The 23768-nt window shown below is 48.3% G+C and overlaps 1 protein-coding gene across 5 annotated transcripts in view; it reads left to right on the forward strand.

Annotated features, from left to right (window-relative positions):
* LOC140430804 (cyclic nucleotide-gated channel beta-1-like) overlaps positions 1 to 23768 on the forward strand; it is a 332757-nt gene that overhangs the window by 179180 nt on the left and 129809 nt on the right. For 2 of the 5 annotated variants that reach the window (XM_072518506.1, XM_072518507.1), the window contains exons 3-5: positions 13486 to 13770; positions 15354 to 15516; positions 23089 to 23184. In XM_072518506.1, the coding sequence (XP_072374607.1) occupies positions 13545 to 13770; positions 15354 to 15516; positions 23089 to 23184 (485 nt within the window). In that variant the 5' untranslated portion in view covers positions 13486 to 13544. Of the gene's footprint in view, positions 1 to 3664; positions 3790 to 13485; positions 13771 to 15353; positions 15517 to 23088; positions 23185 to 23768 lie in introns of those variants that run through there. The other 3 variants (XM_072518508.1, XM_072518509.1, XM_072518510.1) reach the window with 3 other exon arrangements.

The following is a 23768-nucleotide window of genomic DNA, read 5'->3' on the forward strand; positions in this document are numbered from 1 at the left end:
CTGAATCTCTCCCCTCTCACCTTAAACCTATGCCCTCTAGTTTTAGACTCCCCTACCTTTGGGACAAGATGTTGACTATCTACCTTATCTATGCCCCTCTTTATTTTATAGACCTCTATAAGATCACCCCTAAGCCTCCTACGCTCCAGGGAAAAAAGTCCCAGTCTATCCAGCCTCTCCTTATAACTCGAACCATCAAGTCCCGGTAACATCCTAGTAAATCTTTTCTGCACTCTTTCTAGTTTAATAATATCCTTTCTATAATAGGGTGACCAGAACTGCACACAGTATTCCAAGTGTGGCCGTACCAATGTCTTGTACAACTTCAACAAGACGTCCCAACTCCTGTGTTCAATGTTCTGACCAATGAAACCAAGCATGCCAAATGCCTTCTTCACCACCCTGTCCACCTGCGACTCCACCTTCAAGGAGCTATGAACCTGTACTCCTAGATCTCTTTGTTCTATAACTCTCCCCAACGCCATACCATTAACTGAGTAGGGCCTGGCCTGATTCGATCTGCCAAAATGCATCACCTCACATTTATCTAAATTAAACTCCATCTGCCATTCGTCGGCCCACTGGCCTAATTGATCAAGATCCCGTTGCAATCCTAGATAACCTTCTTCACTATCCACTGTGCCACCAATCTTGGTGTCATCTGCAAACTTACTAACCATGCCTCCTAAATTCTCATCCAAATCATTAATATAAATCACAAATAACAGTGGACCCAGCACCGATCCCTGAGGCACACCACTGGTCACAGGCCTCCAGTTTGAAAAACAACCCTCTACAACCACCCTCTGTCTTCTGTTGTTCAGCCAATTTTGAATCCAATTGGCAACCTCACCCTGGATCCCGTGAGCTTTAATCTTCTGCAACAACCTACCATGCGGTACCTTGTCAAAGGCTTTGCTAAAGTCCATGTAGACAACGTCTACTGCACTGCCCTCATCTACCTTCTTGGTCACCCCCTCAAAAAACGCAATCAAATTTGTGAGACATGATTTTCCACGCACAAAGCCATGCTGACTGCCCCGAATCAGTCCTTGCCTCTCTAAATGCTTGTAGATCCTGTCTCTCAGAATACCTTCTAGCAACTTACCTACTACAGACGTTAGGCTCACCGATCTGTAGTTCCCAGGCTTTTCCCTGCTGCCCTTCTTAAACAAGGGCACAACATTCGCCACTCTCCAATCTTCAGGCACCTCACCTGTAGCTGCCGATGATTCAAATATCTCTGTTAGGGGACCCGCAATTTCCTCCCTAGCCTCCCACAACATCCTGGGATACATTTCATCAGGTCCCGGGGATTTATCTACCTTGATGCGCTTTAAGACTTCCAGCACCTCCTCCTCTGTAATATGCACACTTCTCAAGACATCACTATTTATTTCCCTTAGTTTCCTAACATCCATGCCTTTCTCCACCGTGAATACCGATGAGAAATATTCATTCAGGATCTCACCCAACTCTTGTGGCTCTGCACATAGATGTCCTTGTTGATCCTTAAGAGGCCCTACTCTGTCCCTAGTTACTCTTTTTCCCTTTATGTATCTGTAGAAGCTCTTTGGATTCTCCTTTGCATTATTTGCCAAAGCAATTTCATGTCCCCTTTTTGCCCTCCTGATTTCCCTCTTAACTCTATTTCGACAATCTCTATACTCTTCAAGGGATCCACTTGATCCCAGTTGTTTATGTACGTCATATGCCTCCTTTTTGACCAGCGTCTCAATATCTCGAGTCATCCAGGGTTCCCTACTTCCACCAGCCTTGCCCTTCACTCTAAAGGGAATGTGCTTACCCTGAACCCTGGTTAACACATTTTTAAAAGCCTCCCATTTACCAGCCATCCCTTTGCCTGCCAATAGTCTCCCCCAATCTACCTCTGAAAGTTCCTGTCTGATACCATCAGGGCCTCCCTTCTGGGTATTTCCCTGGCCTGTTGGGCTGCTGGGTCGGCAAGGTGTGGGGCGGGTCCCTGCACATGGGCCAGCGTCTCGGACCTCTGTCATAGGGGTAGCACAGTGGCACAGTGGCAAGCACTGCTGCCTCACAGCGCCAGGGACCCAGGTTCAATTCCAGCCTTGGGTCACTGCCTGTGTGGAGTTTGCACATTCTCTCCATGGCTGCGTAGGCTTTCTCCGGGTGCTCCAGTTTCCTCCCACATTCCAAAGATGTGCAGGTTAGGTGGATTGGCCATGCTAAATTGCCCATTAATGTTCAAAAGAAATGTGGAGATTAAGTTTAGGGGTTATTGGGATAGGGCAGGCAAGTGAGCTTGGGTGGAATATTCTTTCAGTGGGTCAGTGAAGATTCAATGAGTCGAATGGCGTCCTTCTGCACTATCGGGATTCTATGAATACTGCTGCTGCCTTTTCCTCCGTCTGGCTGCCTGGCCTGCCAGCTACACCTCGAAGGCAGCTTCCGCGGGGTCCAAGATTTCATCCATACTCTTTAATATCTGTAAGGAATTGGGAGAGGATATGTGACTCACAGCCAGCGGTGTCTTCCACCTCAGGATCCTCCAGTCCCCCCATTGCTCCCCACCCCCCACCCCCTCCCCCCTCCCGCTCACCCGGCACATCCTGCCCATGCACCCCCATCCGCAGCGGGGGGGCCCTGCTCACCGGACCCCAGACCCTGTACCTCAGCCACCCACATAAAACTTTACCTGGATCAGGCGCTGGTCCCCTCCCCCGTGCACAGACCAACCCTCTGGTAGCGGAAATGTCGCCAGTGCTGGGGCCCAGCCCCTCGGTGTTCAGATGTTGGCCGCTGCGTCCTAGGTGGTCCCTCCTGAAGTGTTCAGGCACAGTGACAAGGCATCACAGTCTGATTGGGATGCTAGGCAATAACCCACACATGCTACATGGCACGCCTACCCATGGGGATCCACTTGGGATGTGTGAAGTGCTCACTTAACTACGATTGCCAATTCCATATTAGCTATAGTCTTCAGATTCACGGCCCAGCGGCCTCCGCAGTAAGTGGGAGTTATGGATGGTAGGTGGTAAGGCAGACTGGGGCAGGGATTGCTCCTGGAAACGGGACCACATGGTCCCGGGGTTGGTACGGTGGACGTGCAGGGGGTGAAACACCCATCTTCCCCCTCCTCCACCCCCAGGCGTGCCCAGGCCACCGGCAGCCAACCCTCCGTCCCTCCGTTTCGCAACCCCCCAGCAATGGCAGCCCACGACGACCGAGGCTGGCTCCCCCGTGGCTCCCTCACCCCACTCTGAGCACCGGGGCAGCAACTCCAGTGCTCCCGGGTCCTTTGCCAGTGGGTGATGATGGCTACTCACCTCCTTGAGTCCCCGCTGCAGCCCTTCTGCCAGCTTCACGTGTTTAAAAAGGTATACTAATCAGCGTCCGCGTGACTACTTGCTGGAGAGGCCGTCAGATCATGGTGGGCTGTTAGATAGGGTTGCTCCCGTTAATTGAATGGATTGGGTTTAAGTGATGATTATTGGTTTCTCGCCACACTACGGTGGAATCCTGATTTCACCAACGGGAGTGGGCCGGTTAGATCACAAACAGAAGAGCGCCTGGCGCGGTTCTCGATTTTGGCCTCTCCCGTGATTTTATGCCTTGTTGTGCTCTTGCTTAAGCACAATGAGGTCTTTAAATTGCTCCCATTATTTCATACGAACAAACAAAATAAATTTGACAAATACTTTTGTGCAGGTATTCAATCAGATAGTTTATTGTTCATGTTCATTGTTTCTCATTTTTATTTTTTAATTAAGGAGGTGGAGATTTTAATGGTTGAATTGGATGAAGGAGGTAAGTACCTAATGGGAGAGAATTGTTAGTTTGTTGCAAATGTATCATTTGTGGTTTTTTGGGCTATATAGATCTTTGGACACTCTGGAGGAAGGTTTTGTTTGAATTATGAAACTGGTGTTCTTTATAATTGGATTTAAAATTTTACTGCAGCAAATACACAGAATTAATTTTTTCTCTGTTAACTGACCTTGAAGTTTAGAACTGATATTCAAACTGGAGAGGTGAGAGTGACTGCTCAGTGGACCAGGTGTGGCATCACTGGAGTTAATGGGAATCAGGGGGGAAACTCTCCACTAGGTGGAATCATAATGAGCATAAAGGATGATTGTTGTGGTTATTGGGGTCAATCATCTCAGTTCCAGGACATCAGTGCAGGAGTTCCTCAGAGTAGTGTCCTGGACCCAACCATCTTCAGCTGCTTCATCAATTACTTCCCTTCCATCATAAGGTCAGAAGTGGGGCTGTTTGCGGATGACTGCACACTGTTCAGCGCTATTCGTGACTCCTCAGATAATGCAGCAGTCCATGTCCAAATGCAGCAAGACCTGGACAATATCCAGGCTTGGGCTGACAAGTATCAAGTTACATTTGCATCACACAAGTGCCAGGCAATGACCATTTCCAACAAGAGAGAATCTAAGAGGGCAGCACAGTGATTAGCACAGTTGCTTCACAGCGACAGGGTTCACAGGGACAGGGACCCGGGTTCGATTCCCAGCTTAGGCCACTGTCTGTGCGGAGTCTGCGCGTTCTCCCCTTGTCTGCGTGGGTTTCCTCTGGGTTTCCTCCCACAGTCCAAAGATGTGTAGGTTAGGTGGATTGGCCATACTAAATTGCCATTCGGGTCCAAAAAGGTTGGGTTGGGTGGGGTTACTGGGTTACGGGGATTGGGTGGAGGTGTGGGCTTGGGTAGGGTGCTCTTTCCAAGGGCCGGTACAGACTCGATGGGCTGAATGGCCTCCTACTGCATTGTAAATTCTATGATTCTAACCATCGTCATCAATGGCGCTATCATTTCTGAATCACCCACTATCAATAGCTATCAATAACTGTAGTTACAAGAGCTGGACAGAGGCTAGGAATCCTGTGGTGAGTAACTTACCACCTGACTCCCTAAAGCCTGTCCACTACTTACAAGCATGTCAGTAATGTGATGGAATACTTTCCACTTGTGTGGATGAGTGCAGCTCCAACAACACTGAAGAACTTCAACACCATCCAGGACAAACAGCCCGCTTAGAATCATAGAATCATAGAAGTTTACAGCATGGAAACAGGCCCTTCGGCCCAACCAGTCCATGCCGCCCAGTTTTTACCATTAAGCTAGTCCCAGTTGCCCGCACTTGGCCCATAACCCTCTATACCCATCTTACCCATGTAACTATCTAAATGCTTTTTAAAAGACACAATTGTACCCGCCTCTACTACTACCTCTGGCAGCCCATTCCAGACACTCACTACCCTCTGAGTGAAGAAATTGCCCCTCTGGGCCCTTCTGAATCTCTCCCCTCTCACCTTAAACCTATGCCCTCTAGTTTTAGACTCCCCTACCTTTGGGAAAAGATGTTGACTATCTACCTTATCTATGCCCCTCATTATTTTATAGACCTCTATAAGATCACCCCTAAGCCTCCTACGCTCCAGGGAAAAAAGTCCCAGTCTATCCAGCCTCTCCTTATAACTCAAACCATCAAGTCCCGGCAACATCCTAGTAAATCTTTTCTGCACTCTTTCTAGTTTAATAATATCCTTTCTATAATAGGGTGACCAGAACTGCACACAGCATTCCAAGTGTGGCCGTACCAATGTCTTGTACAACTTCAACAAGATGTCCCAACTCCTGTATTCAATGTTCTGACCAATGAAACCAAGTATGCCGAATGCCTTCTTCACCACCCTGTCCACCTGCGACTCCACCTTCAAGGAGCTATGAACCTGTACTCCTAGATCTCTTTGTTCTATAACTCTCCCCAACGCCATACCATTAACTAAGTAGGTCCTGGCCTGATTCGATCTGCCAAAATGCATCACCTCACATTTATCTAAATTAGACTCCATCTGCCATTCGTCGGCCCACTGGCCTAATTGATCAAGATCCCGTTGCAATCCTAGATAACCTTCTTCACTATCCACTGTGCCACCAATCTTGGTGTCATCTGCAAACTTACTAACCATGCCTCCTAAATTCTCATCCAAATCATTAATATAAATCACAAATAACAGTGGACCCAGCACCGATCCCTGAGGCACACCACTGGTCACAGGCCTCCAGTTTGAAAAACAACCCTCTACAACCACCCTCTGTCTTCTGTCGTCCAGCCAATTTTGAATCCAATTGTCAACCTCACCCTGGATCCCGTGAGCTTTTACCTTCTGCAACAACCTACCATGCGGTACCTTGTCAAAGGCTTTGCTAAAGTCCATGTAGACAACGTCTACTGCACTGCCCTCATCTACCTTCTTGGTCACTCCCTCAAAAAACTCAATCAAATTTGTGAGACATGATTTTCCACGCACAAAGCCATGCTGACTGCCCCGAATCAGTCCTTGCCTCTCTAAATGCTTGTAGATCCTGTCTCTCAGAATACCTTCTAGCAACTTACCTACTACAGACGTTAGGCTCACCGGTCTGTAGTTCCCAGGCTTTTCCCTGCTGCCCTTCTTAAACAAGGGCACAACATTTGCCACTCTCCAATCTTCAGGCACCTCACCTGTGGCTGCCGATGATTCAAATATCTCTGTTAGGGGACCCGCAATTTCCTCCCTAGCCTCCCACAACATCCTGGGATACATTTCATCAGGTCCCGGGGATTTATCTACCTTGATGCGCTTTAAGACTTCCAGCACTTGATTGGCACCCCTTCCACAAACATTCACGCCCTCCGCCACTGCCACATAGTAGCAGCCGTGTGTACCATCTACAAGATGCAGTGCAGGAACTCACCAAGGCTTCTTAGACAGCGCCTTCCAAACACAAGGGGCTGGATTCTCCGTCCTGCTATGCCACATTTCTGTCTCACCCCTCTGGTGGGATGCTCCGTTATGCCAGCTGGTCAGTGGGGTTTCCCATTGTAGGGAAACCCCAGGCTGCTGGCAAAACGGAGCTTCCCACTTGCGGAGAATCCAGCCCAAGACCTCTACCATCTTGATGGACGCGGGCAGCAGACACATGAGAACACTTCCGTCTGGAAGTTCCCCTCCAAGCCACTCATCATCTGGACTTGAAACTATATCGCCGTTCCTTCCCTGTCACTGGGTCAACATACTGGAACTCCCTCCATAATAACACTGGGTGTACATAGACCTAGATTGAGACCGAGAACTGCAGCAGTTCCAAATGACAGATCACCACCACCTTCTCCAGAGCAATTAAAGATGTGCAACACATGCTGGCCTAGCCAGTGATGCCCACATTTTGTATATGAATGGAAAAAAAATCTAATTTCAGAGATAGAAGAGAAAATTCACTCGGCGGGATTCTCCGTTTCTGAGACTAAGGGCGGGATTCTCCGATTGCCGACTGTGAAATGGTGTTTGGCGATTGGCTGGAGAATCCGTTTTTATGCTGAATCGGATGCTTCGCCCCCACAAAAATGGCGTAATCGCTGAGTATGTTGTACGCTGTTGGGACGCCTCTGATGGGTTGATTTTCCAACGGCGTCGGTCGCGTGTCCTCGCGTGGCGGCTGCAGACTGTGTCCAGCACCGCCACAGTCGGGGGGGGTGGGCCTTCCGCTGGCCGAGGGGGCTTCGGCAGAAGCTGTGTGAGGTGGCCCGGGGGTGGCGAGGGGGTTTGCAGGGGGGCACTATCTGACAGGTCGGGTCCGCGCTCAGCCGGCGGCATGTTGTACGGCGCGGCCGCCGCAGGTTGCCGCCGTGCGCATGGGTGGCCACAGACCCGGCAATTCTCTGCAGGTAAAGCGGGGATTTTACGTGGCATGGCTGCCAGTCCCCCACCAGGTGTAGCATTGGTGCGGGGACGGCGTCGGCTTTTGTGTTGTAAAACTGGACACTTCCTCCGGACATAGCCTCAAAATCGGAGAATCCAGCCTTTAGTGTTGATGCCAACGCAGAATTCCTCGACTTTCACAACAGCAAAACTGGCACCACGCCTGGACTGATTCTGCTACTGTTAAGGGGCTAGCACCGGTGCCACATGGAACACAATCGATTCCAATGAGAAACAGTGCCGGATTCGCCGGTTTCACGATTGATACTCAGATGGTTGACAAGCTGCAGCCACATATACAATCCCCACACACACCATCCCAGCCAACAAGATGGCAGCCACACAGGCAGCCCCATGTTTCACAGCCACCAAGCTGGAGACCCTCCTGGACACGTGGAGGGGAGGAGGGTGACCCTGTACCCTGGCCTGGAAAGGAGGCTGCCAGCCGCCGCCATTGGTCATGCCTGGGCGCAGGTGGCAGAGGCGGCGAGTGCCGTCAGCAACACCATCCGGACCAGCCAGCAATGCAGAACAAAAATGCCACAATCTCCTCGGGGCGGCCAGGGTGAATAAGCAATTCTGTGCCATTGGCACCAACGCCCATCCTATGCACCCATAACCCAACCCCCCACAACCTGGAGGGCGGACGAACCCCCACCCTGCATTACATGCCGGCACCCATACCGGCTGCCCTGGTCGGGTGTCCTGGCCACTGAAGCCACCAGCTGCCCACCCCCTGGGCTGCATGAGTCTTACTGTCTAACACTGTTGTTTTCTGATCCCCCCCCAGGAGAACACCACGCCCTATTGCTGGGAGCGGGAGAAGACAGGAGGGGGACCGTCGGACTGGCGGCCCATGGCTGAGCAGAGGGCCATGAACGTGGTCGGCGGGCCCGAAGAAAGGGAGGTCGCCGAGGTGGAGCTCGGCCGTGGACGAGGAAGTGGGACCCCGCTTGGTTGCGGTTCCCCCTGACATGTGTGTCAACCCCTCACCCCAACATCACCCTCACCCCATCACCACCATCACCCCAACACCACCCTCACCCTAACACCAACCTCAGCCCCACACCACCCCAACACCAACCTCACCCCCACACCACCCTCACCCCAACACCACCCTCACATTACACCACCCTGAGCCCCACACCACCCTGACCCCCATACCACCCTGACCCCACACCACCCTCACCCCCACACCAACCTCACCCCAACACCACCCTCACCCCAACACCACCCTCACCCCAACAGCACCCTCACCCCCACACCACCCTCACCCCAACACCACCCTTACCGCAACACCATCCTCACCCCAACACCACCCTCACATTACACCACCCTGAGCCCCACACCACCCTGACCCCCATACCACCCTGACCCCACACCACCCTCATCCCCACACCACCCTCACCCCAACACCACCCTCACCCCAACAGCACGCTCACCCCCACACCACCCTCACCCCAACACCAACCTCACCCCCACACCACCCTCACCCCCACACCACCCTCACACTACACCAGCCCTGCACCCACCCACATACCCACCCTCACTCCTCCCCGGCCCAATGTGTAATCATGCGTCTTGTCCTGTGCCTTGCAGGACCTGCTGGTGATTGGGCGGGTCCATCTGACATCCTCTGCCCCCAGCCAGTGCAACAACCGGAGCCCCCAGTGAGCTGAGCAGTGACACTGAGAGCAGCTTGGACACCAGCTGCTCTCCACCCGAGACTCAGGAGGCCCCGGAGCTCGGGTCGGAGGATGACACTGATTTCCCATCACAGCTGTTTCCAGCACCCTCCACCATCCTGGAGACACTCACCTCTGTTGGGCATGTTAGTGATCGGCTCCTGGGACCCTAGCTGGTGCTCACCACAGAGCTGCTCCGGTACAGCAGGTGGAGGTAGGAGCACCCAAGGGGGAACTAGCTGCCATCCAGATGGATCTCGAGCTTCTGGAAAAGACAATCCCATCTAGAGTGGAGATGCAGTCGCAGAGCCAGGGACTACATGAGGGGTTGTCGGCGAGTATCCAGCACCTGCAGGTGTAGTTGACGGAGATCAATCGTGTGCAGCAACAGGCGGTGGTGCTGACAATGCGTGGCACCCAAGTCAACATCGCACAGGTGGAGCCCGCGGTCGACGCATTGGGGCGTCGGTCGTGGCTATGGGTTGGCATGTCCAAGGCCTCGGGCATTCTGTGTGGGTGCTGGCCGAGGCCCAGGACAAAGTTGCCGTCTCACAGGCAAACATGTGCCAGAGCCACCTGGACATCGCAGCAGCGCTCCTGAGCGTGGCCCAGCCACTGAAGGCCATGGCTGGGAAGGCAAGCACATGGCCATGGAGGAGTCTGGGACGGCACCACATCATCCATTGACTGTGCCACCACCTTCTGGGTTTGAGTCACATGAGCAAGTGACTGCACCATCTCCCTCTGGGACTGAGCTACCTCCCTCTGTTTCTGTGCCAAGTCGACCAGCGCCAGGAGCCAACCCCCAGCCGGGGGGGGGGGGTGCATCTCGAACATGTCAGGAATCGCCGAGTGTGCCAGGGTGTAGGCGTCGTGCACACTGCCCGGATATCGGGAGCAGAGGTGAATGATGCACAGCTGGTAGGCATATATCAGCTGCACGTTCATCGAGTGGAACCTCTTTCAGTTTGTGTAGAGCAGCCTGTCATCTGCAGGTGTTCATAAGGGGACCTGCATCCCGGCGATCACCCCCTGGACCCGGGGCATTCCACTGATGGCAGCGAGCCCCACTGACCGGGCATCCTGGTGGGCTCGGTCTACATTGAAATGGATGTACTGAGGCGCCTGGGCATATAGTGCCTCCATGACAGCACGGGTGCACCTGTGCACCGAGGTCTGTGAGATCCCAGACAGGACCCCACTCGGCGCCTGGAAGGACCCCGTTGTGAAAAAATTCAGGGCATCCGTCACCTTGATGCCACCGGGAGCAGGTGTCTCCCCCATACCCCCGCGATGCCAGGTGTGCCATCATCTAGCAGATATGTTGCACTGTCTCTCTGCTCAGCCGGAGTCTTCGACAGCATGCCCCGTCCAGCAGATCCTCAAATGATAGACGGTGTCAGGACACACGAGGCCTCTTGCAGCGCCTCCTTGGTACCCCCTCCTCCTCGGCCAGTTAGGCAGCTGGCTCTCCATCCTGGGACACTGCCTCCTATCAATACTGGAAGAAAATCATGGAGGAGAGATTCCTGCATTTTGCAGCTGCCCACAAGCAAGCAACGGACTGTGTGAAGAACTGAAGATGGATTATTTTGTAATAAGGAAGAGAAAGCGAGAGACACAAACAGGCCAGGATCTTACAATTGAATCTGCTGGAGAGAGCTTCCCAGGAAAGTCCATGGCAGGACAAAGCAGTGGTAGTGTGAGCTGTATCCCGAGCTCCAGGGCCTCTGTGAACAAACAATTAAGAACAAACTGAAATCGGGCACAGTAGAAAGATGATTTCTTGAGGTATGGCTTTAATTGAGCCAATGAAAATCAGGATGAACACCAATGTGTGTTATATGTAGGGAAGTACTGGCAAATTAAAGTTTACAAACCTAAAATCTTCACAGGCATTTGAAGACTAAGCATGGTGTGTTCGAGGACAAACCTCCTGATTTTTTTCAAAAGCTGCAGCGAGAACTTAAATTGTCAGCTGAAGGCCTTCGCAGAAATGTAACATTGAATGACAAAGCAAGTGAGATTGTGGGGACCAAACAGACTCGCCTGGCTGTTTGGCCTTTCACATCTTTTCCCCCTTTCCTTACCCTTTCTCCTCTTTGCTTTCCCCTTCCCCTCCCCCCACATCTACAGTTCACCCTCTGATGTTAGTTTCTCTGCTGTTTGGCCTTTCACATCTTTTGTCCTCTCTGGGGACTGCCATTAGCACTCTTTCCCCTTGGTTTCTGTGGCCATTAGCACCCGGTTTCCCTGGGGTTCTGTGGCTATGACTCATCTTTCATTCTCAATCCACAGTATAAATATTTCCCACTTTCTCTGCCTGTTAGCTTTGACAAAGAGGCATCGGACTCGAAACGTTAGCTCTTTTCTCTCCCTCCAGATGCTGCCAGACCTGCTGAGATTTTCCAGCATTTTCTCTTTCGAGGCAAGCTCACCTGCCGCATTAAAAATAAGAAGTAATGGTGTGTTGTGAAGGTCAGCTGACATGGGTCGCTATCGTTGGCCAGCTTGGGTGCCGAAGGTCCGCCGGTTGGTAAAAGTGGGTCCCCGGAAGAACGGTTTGAAAAACACTGGACTAATATGAGATACACTGTAGTGTGAGATGTGGTACAGGTTCAGATGTGTTGTGAGGTACAATCTAGATCTGGTGTGTGGTACAATCTGAGATGTAGGGCGGGATTCTCCGTTGGCTGATGCCAAAATCGGGAAACGCGATTGTGCAGAGAATAGGTTCCAAATGGAAAATCGCGGCGGGTGCCGATCTGATGACAAATTGCAATTCTCCGTCACCTCGACAGAGGCGTGAATGTGACCCGGAACCCAGGTTTGGAATGTGACCCGGAACGCCGTTTGCATATCATTAGCGGGCCTGACCCAGTATTCTCCGGGGCCTCCGCGATGCTCCGCCTCTGATGGGCCAGGTTCCTGAAGGCGCGGTTCACTTGTGCTTTCAAAAATCATGAACCCGGCATCATGGCTGCTGAGGGAGAGGGAGGGCGGTATGGAAAGTGTCCAACATCGCCATAGTTTGCTGACAGCTGTGCCGCTGACCGGGGGACTTCTGCCAGGGGCAGGTGGAGTAGCGTGGGGTGGTCTGGAGGTGGGCTGAGGGATTGGGATGGATGGGCAGGGAACACCATTGCTGCAGCCGGCAAGGCAGCCATGCAACTGCACATGCTGCTAACAGCCCACTATGAATCTAGGGCTACGATCGTATAGGTGTCCCTACAGGCCACCCCTCTAGGCGCCCTCTGGCCCCAGCTAACTCATCAGCTGTATGGGCGTGCTCCAGCAAAACCTATGCCATTTTGTTGGCTGGGATGAGTGTTCGTGGGGTTTGTAATGTGTCTATGCGGTTGCAGCTTGTCAGCCTGCCAAGTGTCAATCTTGGACCTAGCGAATCCCGGGGTGTTTCTCATTGGAATCGATTGTGTTCCACGTGGTGCCGGTGCTAGCCCCTCCACAATTGCTGAGTCGATCCAGGTTCAGCGCCAGTTTTACTGTCATGAAAGTCCACAAATTCTGCGTCGGCGTCAACACTTCGTCTCAGAAACGGAGAATCTCACCCGTGGTATGCGACACAGTCTAAGATGTGGGGCTGGATTCTCCGCGCCACATTTGTGCCCCGATCCGCCAGCGGGCTTCTCCGTTATGCCGGCCGGTAAATGAGGTTTCCCATTGTGGGGCAGCCCCACGCCATCGGAAAACCCCCGGGTGCCGGCAAAACAGAGAATCCCGCCAGTGGAGAATCCCGCCCGTGGTGTACAACGCAGTCTGCGATGTGGTGTGCGACACAGTCTGAGATGTGATGCGCAACCCAGTCTGAGATGTGGTGTGTGACACAGTCTGAGATGTGATGTGCAACGCAGCCTGCGATGAGGTATGCAGTACAGTGTGAGGTGTGGTACTGTCTTTGATGAAGTGCATAGCGTGTGTGACAGTCTGATATAATATGTTGTGGTATAGCCTGTATTAAGCTGTATGCTGCGCTATATAGTCTAGTGTGCACTATATGGTTTCCTTGAATTCAATACTTAAACCTGTTTTTGCTTTTTAGTTACAGATGCTTAGTCTCCTTATTGCTTGAGCCACAGTAACTGCCGAGTAACTACTATCATGCCTAAACGAAGTAAAGACGTAGAATTAGTCCATCTCGTTCGTGATGTGCCGCTGACATCCAGAAGCTCCACCCCTAATTCCCAGTGTGCTTTAGATTTACCCAATGTGCCCAGCTACCACACTTCCAGCTGTCGGTTACCTCCACTTAGCCCTAGGAAGCAAGCATCTGGGGTCATAAACCCCAACTTCTTGACTGAGGAATGGTCTCCATTGCATTGTATAGGTGAACATAATGTGCATTATGTTGCTGATCGCTTCATGTTTTGTATTTTGCATAGAAAAATGTTTGGTTTTGTGTGAATGCCTGTACTTGTTTCAGTCCTGTCTGTGTTTAACATCAATCTTGTTTGTGGTATGGTCAATGGCTCAGATACTTGCACAAAATAATCTTCATAGTTTCTGCATTGGGTTAGTGACCCCTTACTCGCCTCCTTAAACTTCCCTGAGGCCTGAAAACCAATGGTCTGGAACCCACCTCTGATATTTCTTGAAGATTGAAGTATTTGATGTTCATCAGACAAGATTTATAAAAGCAGATTTAAATAAGAACAAAGGAGTAAGAGTAGGCCATACAATCCTGCTCCACTATTCAATGAGATGATGGCTTACCAATATCTGAATTCCATCTTTCCATCTTTGTCCTGTAACCTTTCATTCCTTTGTCTAACAAAAATCTATCAATTTTACTTTTGAAATTTTTAGTTGACCACTAGCCTTAACAGCTTTTAAGGGGACAGGATTGATAGATTTCAGCTACCTTTTGTGTGAAGAAGTGCTTCCTGGGCAGCACGATAGCATAGTAGTTAGCACAGCTGCTTCACAGCTCCAGGCTCCCAGCTTGGGTCACTGTCTTTGCAGAGTCGGTATGTTCTCCCCATGTGTGCATGGGTTTCCTCCGGGTGCTCTGGTTTCCTCCCACAGTCCAAAGATGTACAGGTTAGATGGATTGGCCATGCTAAATTGCCCTTCGTGTCCAAAATTGCCCTTCGTGTTGGGTGGGGTTACTGGGTTATGGGGATAGGGTGGAGGTGTGGGCTTGGGTAGGGTGCTCTTTCCAAGAGCAGGTGCAGACTCATTGGGCCGAGTGGCCTCCTTCTGCACTGTAAATTCTATGATTCTGACATCATCCCTGAATAGCCTCATGACCCCTTGCATTTGACCATTTATTTCCCAACACTAATTGCCCTTGAACTGAGTGATTTGCTAGGCCAATTCAGGGTAAACCTCATTGCTTTGGGTCTGGAGTCTGTAGGCTAGACCAAGTAAGGATGGTAGACTTCCTTCTCTCGTTGACAATCAATGATGGTTACAATATCATCAGTCGACCTCTGGTTCCAGATTTTTAAATTGAATTCAAATTTCACCATCTGCTGTGGTGGGATTCAAACCCGGGTCCATAAAGTATTACCCTTAGTTTGTGGCGTAGTGACATTCTTCACCACCTTTCTTCAAGTAAATGGCAGTTAAAGAGATATTATCATTCAGGTGTCTTCTGAAGTGGAAAGATCTGTCCAAGTACTGGCTTAGAAATTCTCCTGAAGTTTTAATGTAGTGTTGATATTTTGCAGGTATTGTGTTTATAATGCAGTTTGTTCAGTACCCCAATGTCAGACTCCCAGGATAGGTTATCCTCACTGAAATAGTCTTTCAGTAATAATCTGAAGCAGTATTTTGTATGTGGTGGCATCAAATAAACATGTATTTTGGGAAGCAAGTGAATACTCATACTGGAATTAGTATCTGACTGGTACTTCAAGTGCTCTGGTCAATATTTAACCTCCATCTAACTCCTGCTTTACTCTGTAGATCCTCATACTACTTTCCGGCCCTCAGTCAACATTGAAGTCGTGGATTCTGAAGGGCACACCTTAACAACCGGACATAGCAACTTGCCACCAATTAAAATACCCTGTTCGCCGCACAAGAGCCGGACACTTACAGTGCCTCGTGTCTCCAAATCATCACAAAGGTATGAGCATAAACTAAGAGCAGTGAGTAAAGGTACCTGTGTTTAACTGGTGAGATGACGTAGTTGAGTGCTGGAGAGTTCTGTACTGGAATTCCTCCTGTTTCTCCAGTATTGGGGTTTTCAGTCTCAGTGCAGATAATTTACGAAGAGAGCTTGACAGGGTTTGACTCAGCTGAGCAGGGACAAATAAAATTCAATAATGTCAATTGGCAAACTGGAAATAAAAATGGGAAGCAAGACCAACTGGAATACAACATGTCATGGGAAAGAGACTTAGAATGTTAACTTGCTTACCGTATACAAACAGAAGCAGATATTAGTAAAATAAACAAAATCCCAGAGTATATTGTAAAACCAGTTGAATTCAATTCCGCAAGGAGCCAGTTACACTAATCACCAGACATCTCAAGGCATTCTTATAGTGATGTAGAAGATACTAAAGAATGTAGTCCCAGAACAAACTTGTGGGTACACCTGGGCAGGTAAGGTAGGTACAGATTCAGGGCTGGGAAGAATAACTTCAGGACAAGCACTGGAAAGCTTTTCTTTACACTTGGACTGATCAAAAAGTGGAACAGGCTGTCAGGAAGAGAGTTTGAAGATAATACACCGTGGAATGGATGTCTGAGAGTCATCTGCACCTAACATTTACTTAATCCACACCATGTCAATTTCTTTAGCAAATGGTTCCAAAGGTAAAATCAAAGGCAAATAGGACTAGCGATGCCCAGGTCCTTTTATCAGTCAGCCGATTGTTTGATTCATGGAGAACCATTACACTTAAGTCTCAAAAATGTGACTGAGAAATCCACACTGGCATACAAATTCCACTTACCTAAATCCAGAGAGGTTTGGCACAAATTAGCAAAATTAAGGCTGAGGCATCCCGAGGGTGCACATGATAGTGCTGGAGTTAACTGGCTGAAATTGTACAGCTAACCAATAAAGAATACAGAAAGGCTGAAAACCCCATTGAGTTAGTACTTACAATACTATTGCTTTTTCTCTCCTTTATTTGCATTGTGTATTTAAGTTTTGTTTAAGGATCTGCAGTAATATCCAACAATCAGTAGTGCTTGTCTTGCCAGCATTGCTTTATGCATTGGGGCATTTTTTAGTTCACTTATTTTGCTGGAAAACAGAAACCGTTCCATTTTTATTAGATTTTGGAAAGTTAGAAACCCAGAAATAATGCCAACTTCTTCTGCCATTTCTGATTGACACTGCTAATATCATAGTCACTCGCCATCCTACTTCCTCCCGTCACAATTCATAGTTAGTAAAATCACCATAGTCCCAGGCTGCTTTCCCCTTTGAGAGGGAAAGCGGACTGATAGTGATTTAACCTGAGGATCACCACACCTCAAATGAGGGGCAAGGTTGAGAAAGTGAGGCCTTCATGAATAACCTCAGCTGGTACAGGAATTGAACCTGTGCTGTTAGCTTTGCTCTGCATCACGAACCAGCTGTCCAGCCAACTGAGCTAAGCCGGCCCCCCGTTGAATTAATAATTACCTCCACAGGGGCAATCTCATTACTTTTTCTCTCCTTTATTTGCATTGTGTATTCAGTTTTGTTTAAGGATCTCCTGTGAATGTCCAACAGTCAATACCACACTGACAAGTAAAAGTGTAATACAATGGTGCATACTTTATTGTACCAAAATTCCATAAAATTTTACAAACCAATGTTCTGCATTGTTATTGTTAGAAACACATTTAATAATATTAGACACACTACAGCACGCAGCATATACCCTGTAGCAATCAGGCGATATTTTTTTCTTCCCTTGATCAAATGAGGCTCAACTTAAAAGGAAGCTAAAATGGAGACTTCACAGTAACTTTCACATCAATAAATTGCTTTGTGATTATCTATGGGAATCTAATCCTATGACTGGATTGCTGTCACATTTGTTATGGGCCAGATTTAGAGAACCCCAAAGAGTATCATGGAGTTCACCTGACCCACAATTTTTAATAGATTGTGGTATGGGGAGCACACGGCCCACTCTACAGGTGTGGTACAGCAGAAATGGAAAAGTATTTTTTAAAGCAAAACAATGTTTATTCTATGAACTCAAGTTAACCTTTTTAAAACATACAGTGAACATCTTAGCAACCATCAATTCAAATACAACCCCCAAAGAATACAACACTAAGTAATCCTTAATTACTTCCCAAACAACATCCAGAAGACAAAAGAAACACCTTTAACAGAAGCACATTAGGTTTACATTCACTACTGAAAACATTTATGATTCTGAATTCACCAAATGATCAAGAGATAGTCTTTTCATGGCAGAGAGATCAATCGTACACCTGCTCTGTCTGGCTTCAGCTCCAACACTGAAAACAAAACTAAAACACACCCTGCAGCAAACAGCCTAAAACAAAAGTAAAAAGCTGACAGACAGCCCAGTCCACCCACACTCTGACATCACTGATAAACACCCATTTCTTAAAAGTACATTTTTTAAACACCCATTTCTTAAAGGAACTCTCACATGACACATTAGATGAATGCTAGTGAAATGCGTGCCAGCCCCATAATGGATTGTGTCATCATTTCGGATCAGAGAACATGCAGCAGGTTGACCACCTGGAATATCGGCAGATGTGGAAGTAGGATTTGTCGTCACAATGAAACAGAAATAGCTCAAATGATTATATGCCACCATCTTGTCCTTCATGTGTATGTACAAGTTGTCCCCCACTTGTATATTTCATACAGGTATTTTATTCACTCTATATTTGCTTTATGGGAACATCACCACCTGGAAGTTTCCCTCCAAGTCACTCACCATCCTGACCTGGAAATATATTGCTGTATCTTCACTATCGCTGGGTCAAAACCATGGAACCCCCTTCCTAACAGCACTGTGGGTGCATCTACACCATAGGGACTGCAGCAGTTCAAGGAGGCAGGCCACCACCACCTTCTCAAGGGAAATTAGGGATGGATGGGCAAGAAATGAATGAATTGGATCAATACCACTTCAATCCACTGGATTGCCTTCAGGCTCATGTAACAACTGCAACAAAACCCATGGCACCTGCCATTACAATAACACAAGAAAGTGGAGTACCTAGAGGTGCTGCAGTTACCCACCCATCTCATTTTCTCCTCAAAATTGAGAGCCATTAATAAAAGCGTAGCTTGTACTCTCAGAGCGGTAAAATGCGTAAGGACAAACATTTCACGAATCGGAATTGTTCTTCAGCCATAATTGTGGGAGTAGACTGTCAGGAAACCATGAAAACCGGTATAAACAGGCAAAAGACATCTCTGAGTTTTTGAGAGACCTGAAGCTGTGTTTACATTTCCTGCCTGAATTGTAGCCACGCATGACTAGGCCGACACCTGGAGGAAAGATTTATTGAGTTATCTTTCAGGAAATTATGAAAATCTACCCTATTTTGTTCTTTGAGATTCATCCAATTCACCAATGCAATAATAAGAAGGTGTGGAGTAAAGATGGTTATATGGAGTGTGGATCTCATTACAGTCCTAATCCATAGACCACAAATTGTACAGAAAATGTAGAAATTACACAGCAGGTTCATCAGCAAGGAAAAGTTGAAAAGTCAACTGTAAGACTCTTGATATATTTAGATGTTGTGTTTTCAGCATTTTTAAATGTTTGTTCCTTTAATTTGAAAAGTGTCTCAATACTAGTCAATTTGAACATAGATATCAGGAAGATATTGAAGGCAAACAATCAGCTACTATGGACAAACCAGTAAAGCTTTGGTGCAATCTGTGAAGTATAGAAACTCTCACTTATTGTCAATGTCTTTCCCATTCCCATTGAAGGGGGAGGGCAAACAGGTAGAGGTCGTTGTACATATTGGTACTAACGACATAGGCAGGAAGGGGCATGAGGTCCTGCAGCAGGAGTTCAGGGAGCTCGGCAGAAAGTTAAAAGACAGGACCTCGAGGGTTGTAATCTCGGGATTACTCCCTGTGCCACGTGCCAGTGAGGCTAGAAATAGGAAGATAGAGCAGACAAACACGTGGCTAAACAGCTGGTGTAGGAGGGAGGGTTTCTGTTATCTGGACCACTGGGAGCTCTTCCGGGGCAGGTGTGACCTGTATAAGATGGACGGGTTGCATCTAAACCGGAGAGGCATAAATATCCTGGCCGCGAGATTTGCTAGTGTCACACGGGAGGGTTTAAACTAGTATGGCAGGGGGGTGGGCACGGGAGCAATAGGTCAGAAGGTGAGAGGGTTGAGGGAGAACTAGGGAATAGGGACAGTGTGGCTCTGAGGCAGAGCAGACGGGGAGAAGTTGCTGAACACAGCGGGTCTGGTGGCCTGAAGTGCATATGTTTTAATGCAAGGAGCATTACGGGTAAGGCAGATGAACTTAGAGCTTGGATTACTACTTGGAACTATGATGTTGTTGCCATTACAGAGACCTGGTTGAGGGAAGGGCAGGATTGGCAGCTAAACGTTCCAGGATTTAGATGTTTCAGGCGGGATAGAGGGGGATGTAAAAGGGGAGGCGGAGTTGCGCTACTTGTTCAGGAGAGTATCACAGCTATACAGCGAGAGGACACCTCAGAGGGCAGTGAGGCTATATGGGTAGAGATCAGGAATAAGAAGGGTGCAGTCACAATGTTGGGGGTATACTACAGGCCTCCCAACAGCCAGCGGGAGATAGAGGAGCAGATAGGTAGACAGATTTTGGAAAAGAGTAAAAACAACAGGGTTGTGGTGATGGGAGACTTCAACTTCCCCAATATTGACTGGGACTCACTTAGTGCCAGGGGCTTAGACGGGGCAGAGTTTGTAAGGAGCATCCAGGAGGGCTTCTTAAAACAATATGTAAACAGTCCAACTAGGGAAGAGGCGGTACTGGACCTGGTATTGGGGAATGAGCCCGGCCAGGTGGTAGATGTTTCAGTAGGGGAGCATTTCGGTAACAGTGACCACAATTCAGTAAGTTTTAAAGTACTGGTGGACAAGGATAAGAGTGGTCCGAGGATGAATGTGCTAAATTGGGGGAAGGCTAATTATAACAATATTAGGCGGGAACTGAAGAACATAGATTGGGGGCGGATGTTTGAGGGCAAATCAACATCTGACATGTGGGAGGCTTTCAAGTGTCAGTTGATAGGAATACAGGACAGGCATGTTCCTGTGAGGAAGAAAGATAAATACGGCAATTTTCGGGAACCTTGGATGACGAATGATATTGTAGGCCTCGTCAAAAAGAAAAAGGAGGCATTTGTCAGGGCTAAAAGGCTGGGAACAGACGAAGCCTGTGTGGCATATAAGGAAAGTAGGAAGGAACTTAAGCAGGGAGTCAGGAGGGCTAGAAGGGGTCATGAAAAGTCATTGGCAAATAGGGTTAAGGAAAATCCCAAGGCTTTTTACACTTACATAAAAAGCAAGAGGGTAGCCAGGGAAAGGGTTGGCCCACTGAAGGATAGGCAAGGGAATCTATGTGTGGAGCCAGAGGAAATGGGCGAGGTACTAAATGAATACTTTGCATCAGTATTCACCAAAGAGAAGGAATTGGTAGATGTTGAGTCTGGAGAAGGGGGTGTAGATAGCCTGGGTCACATTGTGATCCAAAAAGACGAGGTGTTGGGTGTCTTAAAAAATATTAAGGTAGATAAGTCCCCAGGGCCGGATGGGATCTACCCCAGAATACTGAAGGAGGCTGGAGAGGAAATTGCTGAGGCCTTGACAGAAATCTTTGGATCCTCGCTGTCTTCAGGGGATGTCCCGGAGGACTGGAGAATAGCCAATGTTGTTCCTCTGTTTAAGAAGGGTAGCAAGGATAATCCCGGGAACTACAGGCCGGTGAGCCTTACTTCAGTGGTAGGGAAATTACTGGAGAGAATTCTTCGAGACAGGATCTACTCCCATTTGGAAGCAAATGGACGTATTAGTGAGAGGCAGCACGGTTTTGTGAAGGGGAGGTCGTGTCTCACTAACTTGATAGAGTTTTTCGAGGAGGTCACTAAGATGATTGATGCAGGTAGGGCAGTAGATGTTGTCTATATGGACTTCAGTAAGGCCTTTGACAAGGTCCCTCATGGTAGACTAGTACAAAAGGTGAAGTCACACGGGATCAGGGGTGAACTGGCAAGGTGGATACAGAACTGGCTAGGCCATAGAAGGCAGAGGGTAGCAATGGAGGGATGCTTTTCTAATTGGAGGGCTGTGACCAGTGGTGTTCCACAGGGATCAGTGTTGGGACCTTTGCTGTTTGTAGTATATATAAATGATTTGGAGGAAAATGTAACTGGTCTGATTAGTAAGTTTGCAGACGACACAAAGGTTGGTGGAATTGCGGATAGCGATGAGGACTGTCTGAGGATACAGCAGGATTTAGATTGTCTGGAGACTTGGGCGGAGAGATGGCAGATGGAGTTTAACCTGGACAAATGTGAGGTAATGCATTTTGGAAGGGCTAATGCAGGTAGGGAATATACAGTGAATGGTAGAACCCTCAAGAGTATTGAAAGTCAAAGAGATCTAGGAGTACAGGTCCACAGATCACTGAATGGGGCTACACAGGTGGAGAAGGTAGTCAAGAAGGCATACGGCATGCTTGCCTTCATTGGCCGGGGCATTGAGTATAAGAATTGGCAAGTCATGTTGCAGCTGTATAGAACCTTAGTTAGGCCACACTTGGAGTATAGTGTTCAATTCTGGTCGCCACACTACCAGAAGGATGTGGAGGCTTTAGAGAGGGTGCAGAAGAGATTTACCAGAATGTTGCCTGGTATGGAGGGCATAAGCTATGAGGAGCGATTGAATAAACTCGGTTTGTTCTCACTGGAACGAAGGAGGTTGAGGGGCGACCTGATAGAGGTATACAAAATTATGAGGGGCATAGACAGAGTGGATAGTCAGAGGCTTTTCCCCAGGGTAGAGGGGTCAATTACTAGGGGGCATAGGTTTAAGGTGAGAGGGGCAAAGTTTAGAGTAGATGTACGAGGCAAGTTTTTTACGCAGAGGGTAGTGGGTGCCTGGAACTCACTACCGGAGGAGGTAGTGGAGGCAGGGACGATAGGGACATTTAAGGGGCATCTTGACAAATATATGAATAGGATGGGAATAGAAGGATACGGACCCAGGAAGGGTAGAAGATTGTAGCTTAGTCGGGCAGTATGGTCGGCACGGGCTTGGAGGGCCGAAGGGCCTGTTCCTGTGCTGTACATTTCTTTGTTCTTTGTTCTTTGTTCTATTCCTGGCATGAAAATGTACAGCTTAACTCAATTTGGGCATATCTTCTCATTCTTATCTCCCTCAGAGAATGGTGAAGTGGGAAGGATTTTGCAGGCTGATTAACACCCTGCTTGGGGCCACTTGAACACTCCTTTCTTGGCCAACAAGTCCTGGAGTGGGACTTGAAGCCAGGGGTCTTGTGGCTCAGGGGCAGGAGCACTACATACTGAATCACTCAGATTTCTGATATCCTAGTGATATAAAAGATGTCGCCTTTGGTCCTTGCCATAACTTATCCTACTGGCCAACGACAGAGTCACAAGCCTAAGGTTTTACTTGGCTTTGAACAATGATCTGTAATTTTGTTTTCTTTATTGATTAGAAATAAGTCCTCCCATGAAGAAAATGTGGATGATCCATCCCAGGAGTTACCTGTGCAAGCCTGGAATAGTCAGACCAACCACCAGGTTGATGATAGGTCAGTAAGACAATATTTACTTTGATTTTTAACTGCAAGTTTTATTTTATTAAGTCCTTCCTACTGCTGCTGCAGGCGTTGCTTATTTTTGACACACTTCTTTCCCTTCATTGTTTCAGGAAGATGTCAAATGTTGTTGTTTGCTAGTGACATCAAAAGGGCAGATTTTCTATTACTAGTGCCGCTGGGTGGTTTGGTGAGATATATGCACTCAACTGCTTATGGATGGTTGTTCCCACCTGAGCACTTGGCTCCTGATGCAAGGATTGCAGTGCTAACCACTGCGCCGCGTGCCGCCCCCTGATTGCAGTTTATAATAAACATAATACGGGAGGTGTAATTGGAGGAAGGAATGGATATGGAGAAGAAGGAAGAGAGAGAGCGAAGGCAGTAACAGAAATTTGAGTGCCACAGAAGAGTGGTAAGAGTGTAAAGTACAGGCGAATATCCTAATTTAATTTATTCCAGTTGCTTAATTAATTTGGTGAAGCCGTGATTTTGCCCAATTGCATTTATTCAGGGAATATGCATTTATTTTATCAATTCTTGGAACTTGAAGCTACCACAAAAGTAGGATTCCAGGC

Source organism: Scyliorhinus torazame, chromosome 10 (genome assembly GCF_047496885.1).
Source record: "Scyliorhinus torazame isolate Kashiwa2021f chromosome 10, sScyTor2.1, whole genome shotgun sequence".
In the NCBI taxonomy this organism is placed as follows: Eukaryota; Metazoa; Chordata; class Chondrichthyes; order Carcharhiniformes; family Scyliorhinidae; genus Scyliorhinus; species Scyliorhinus torazame.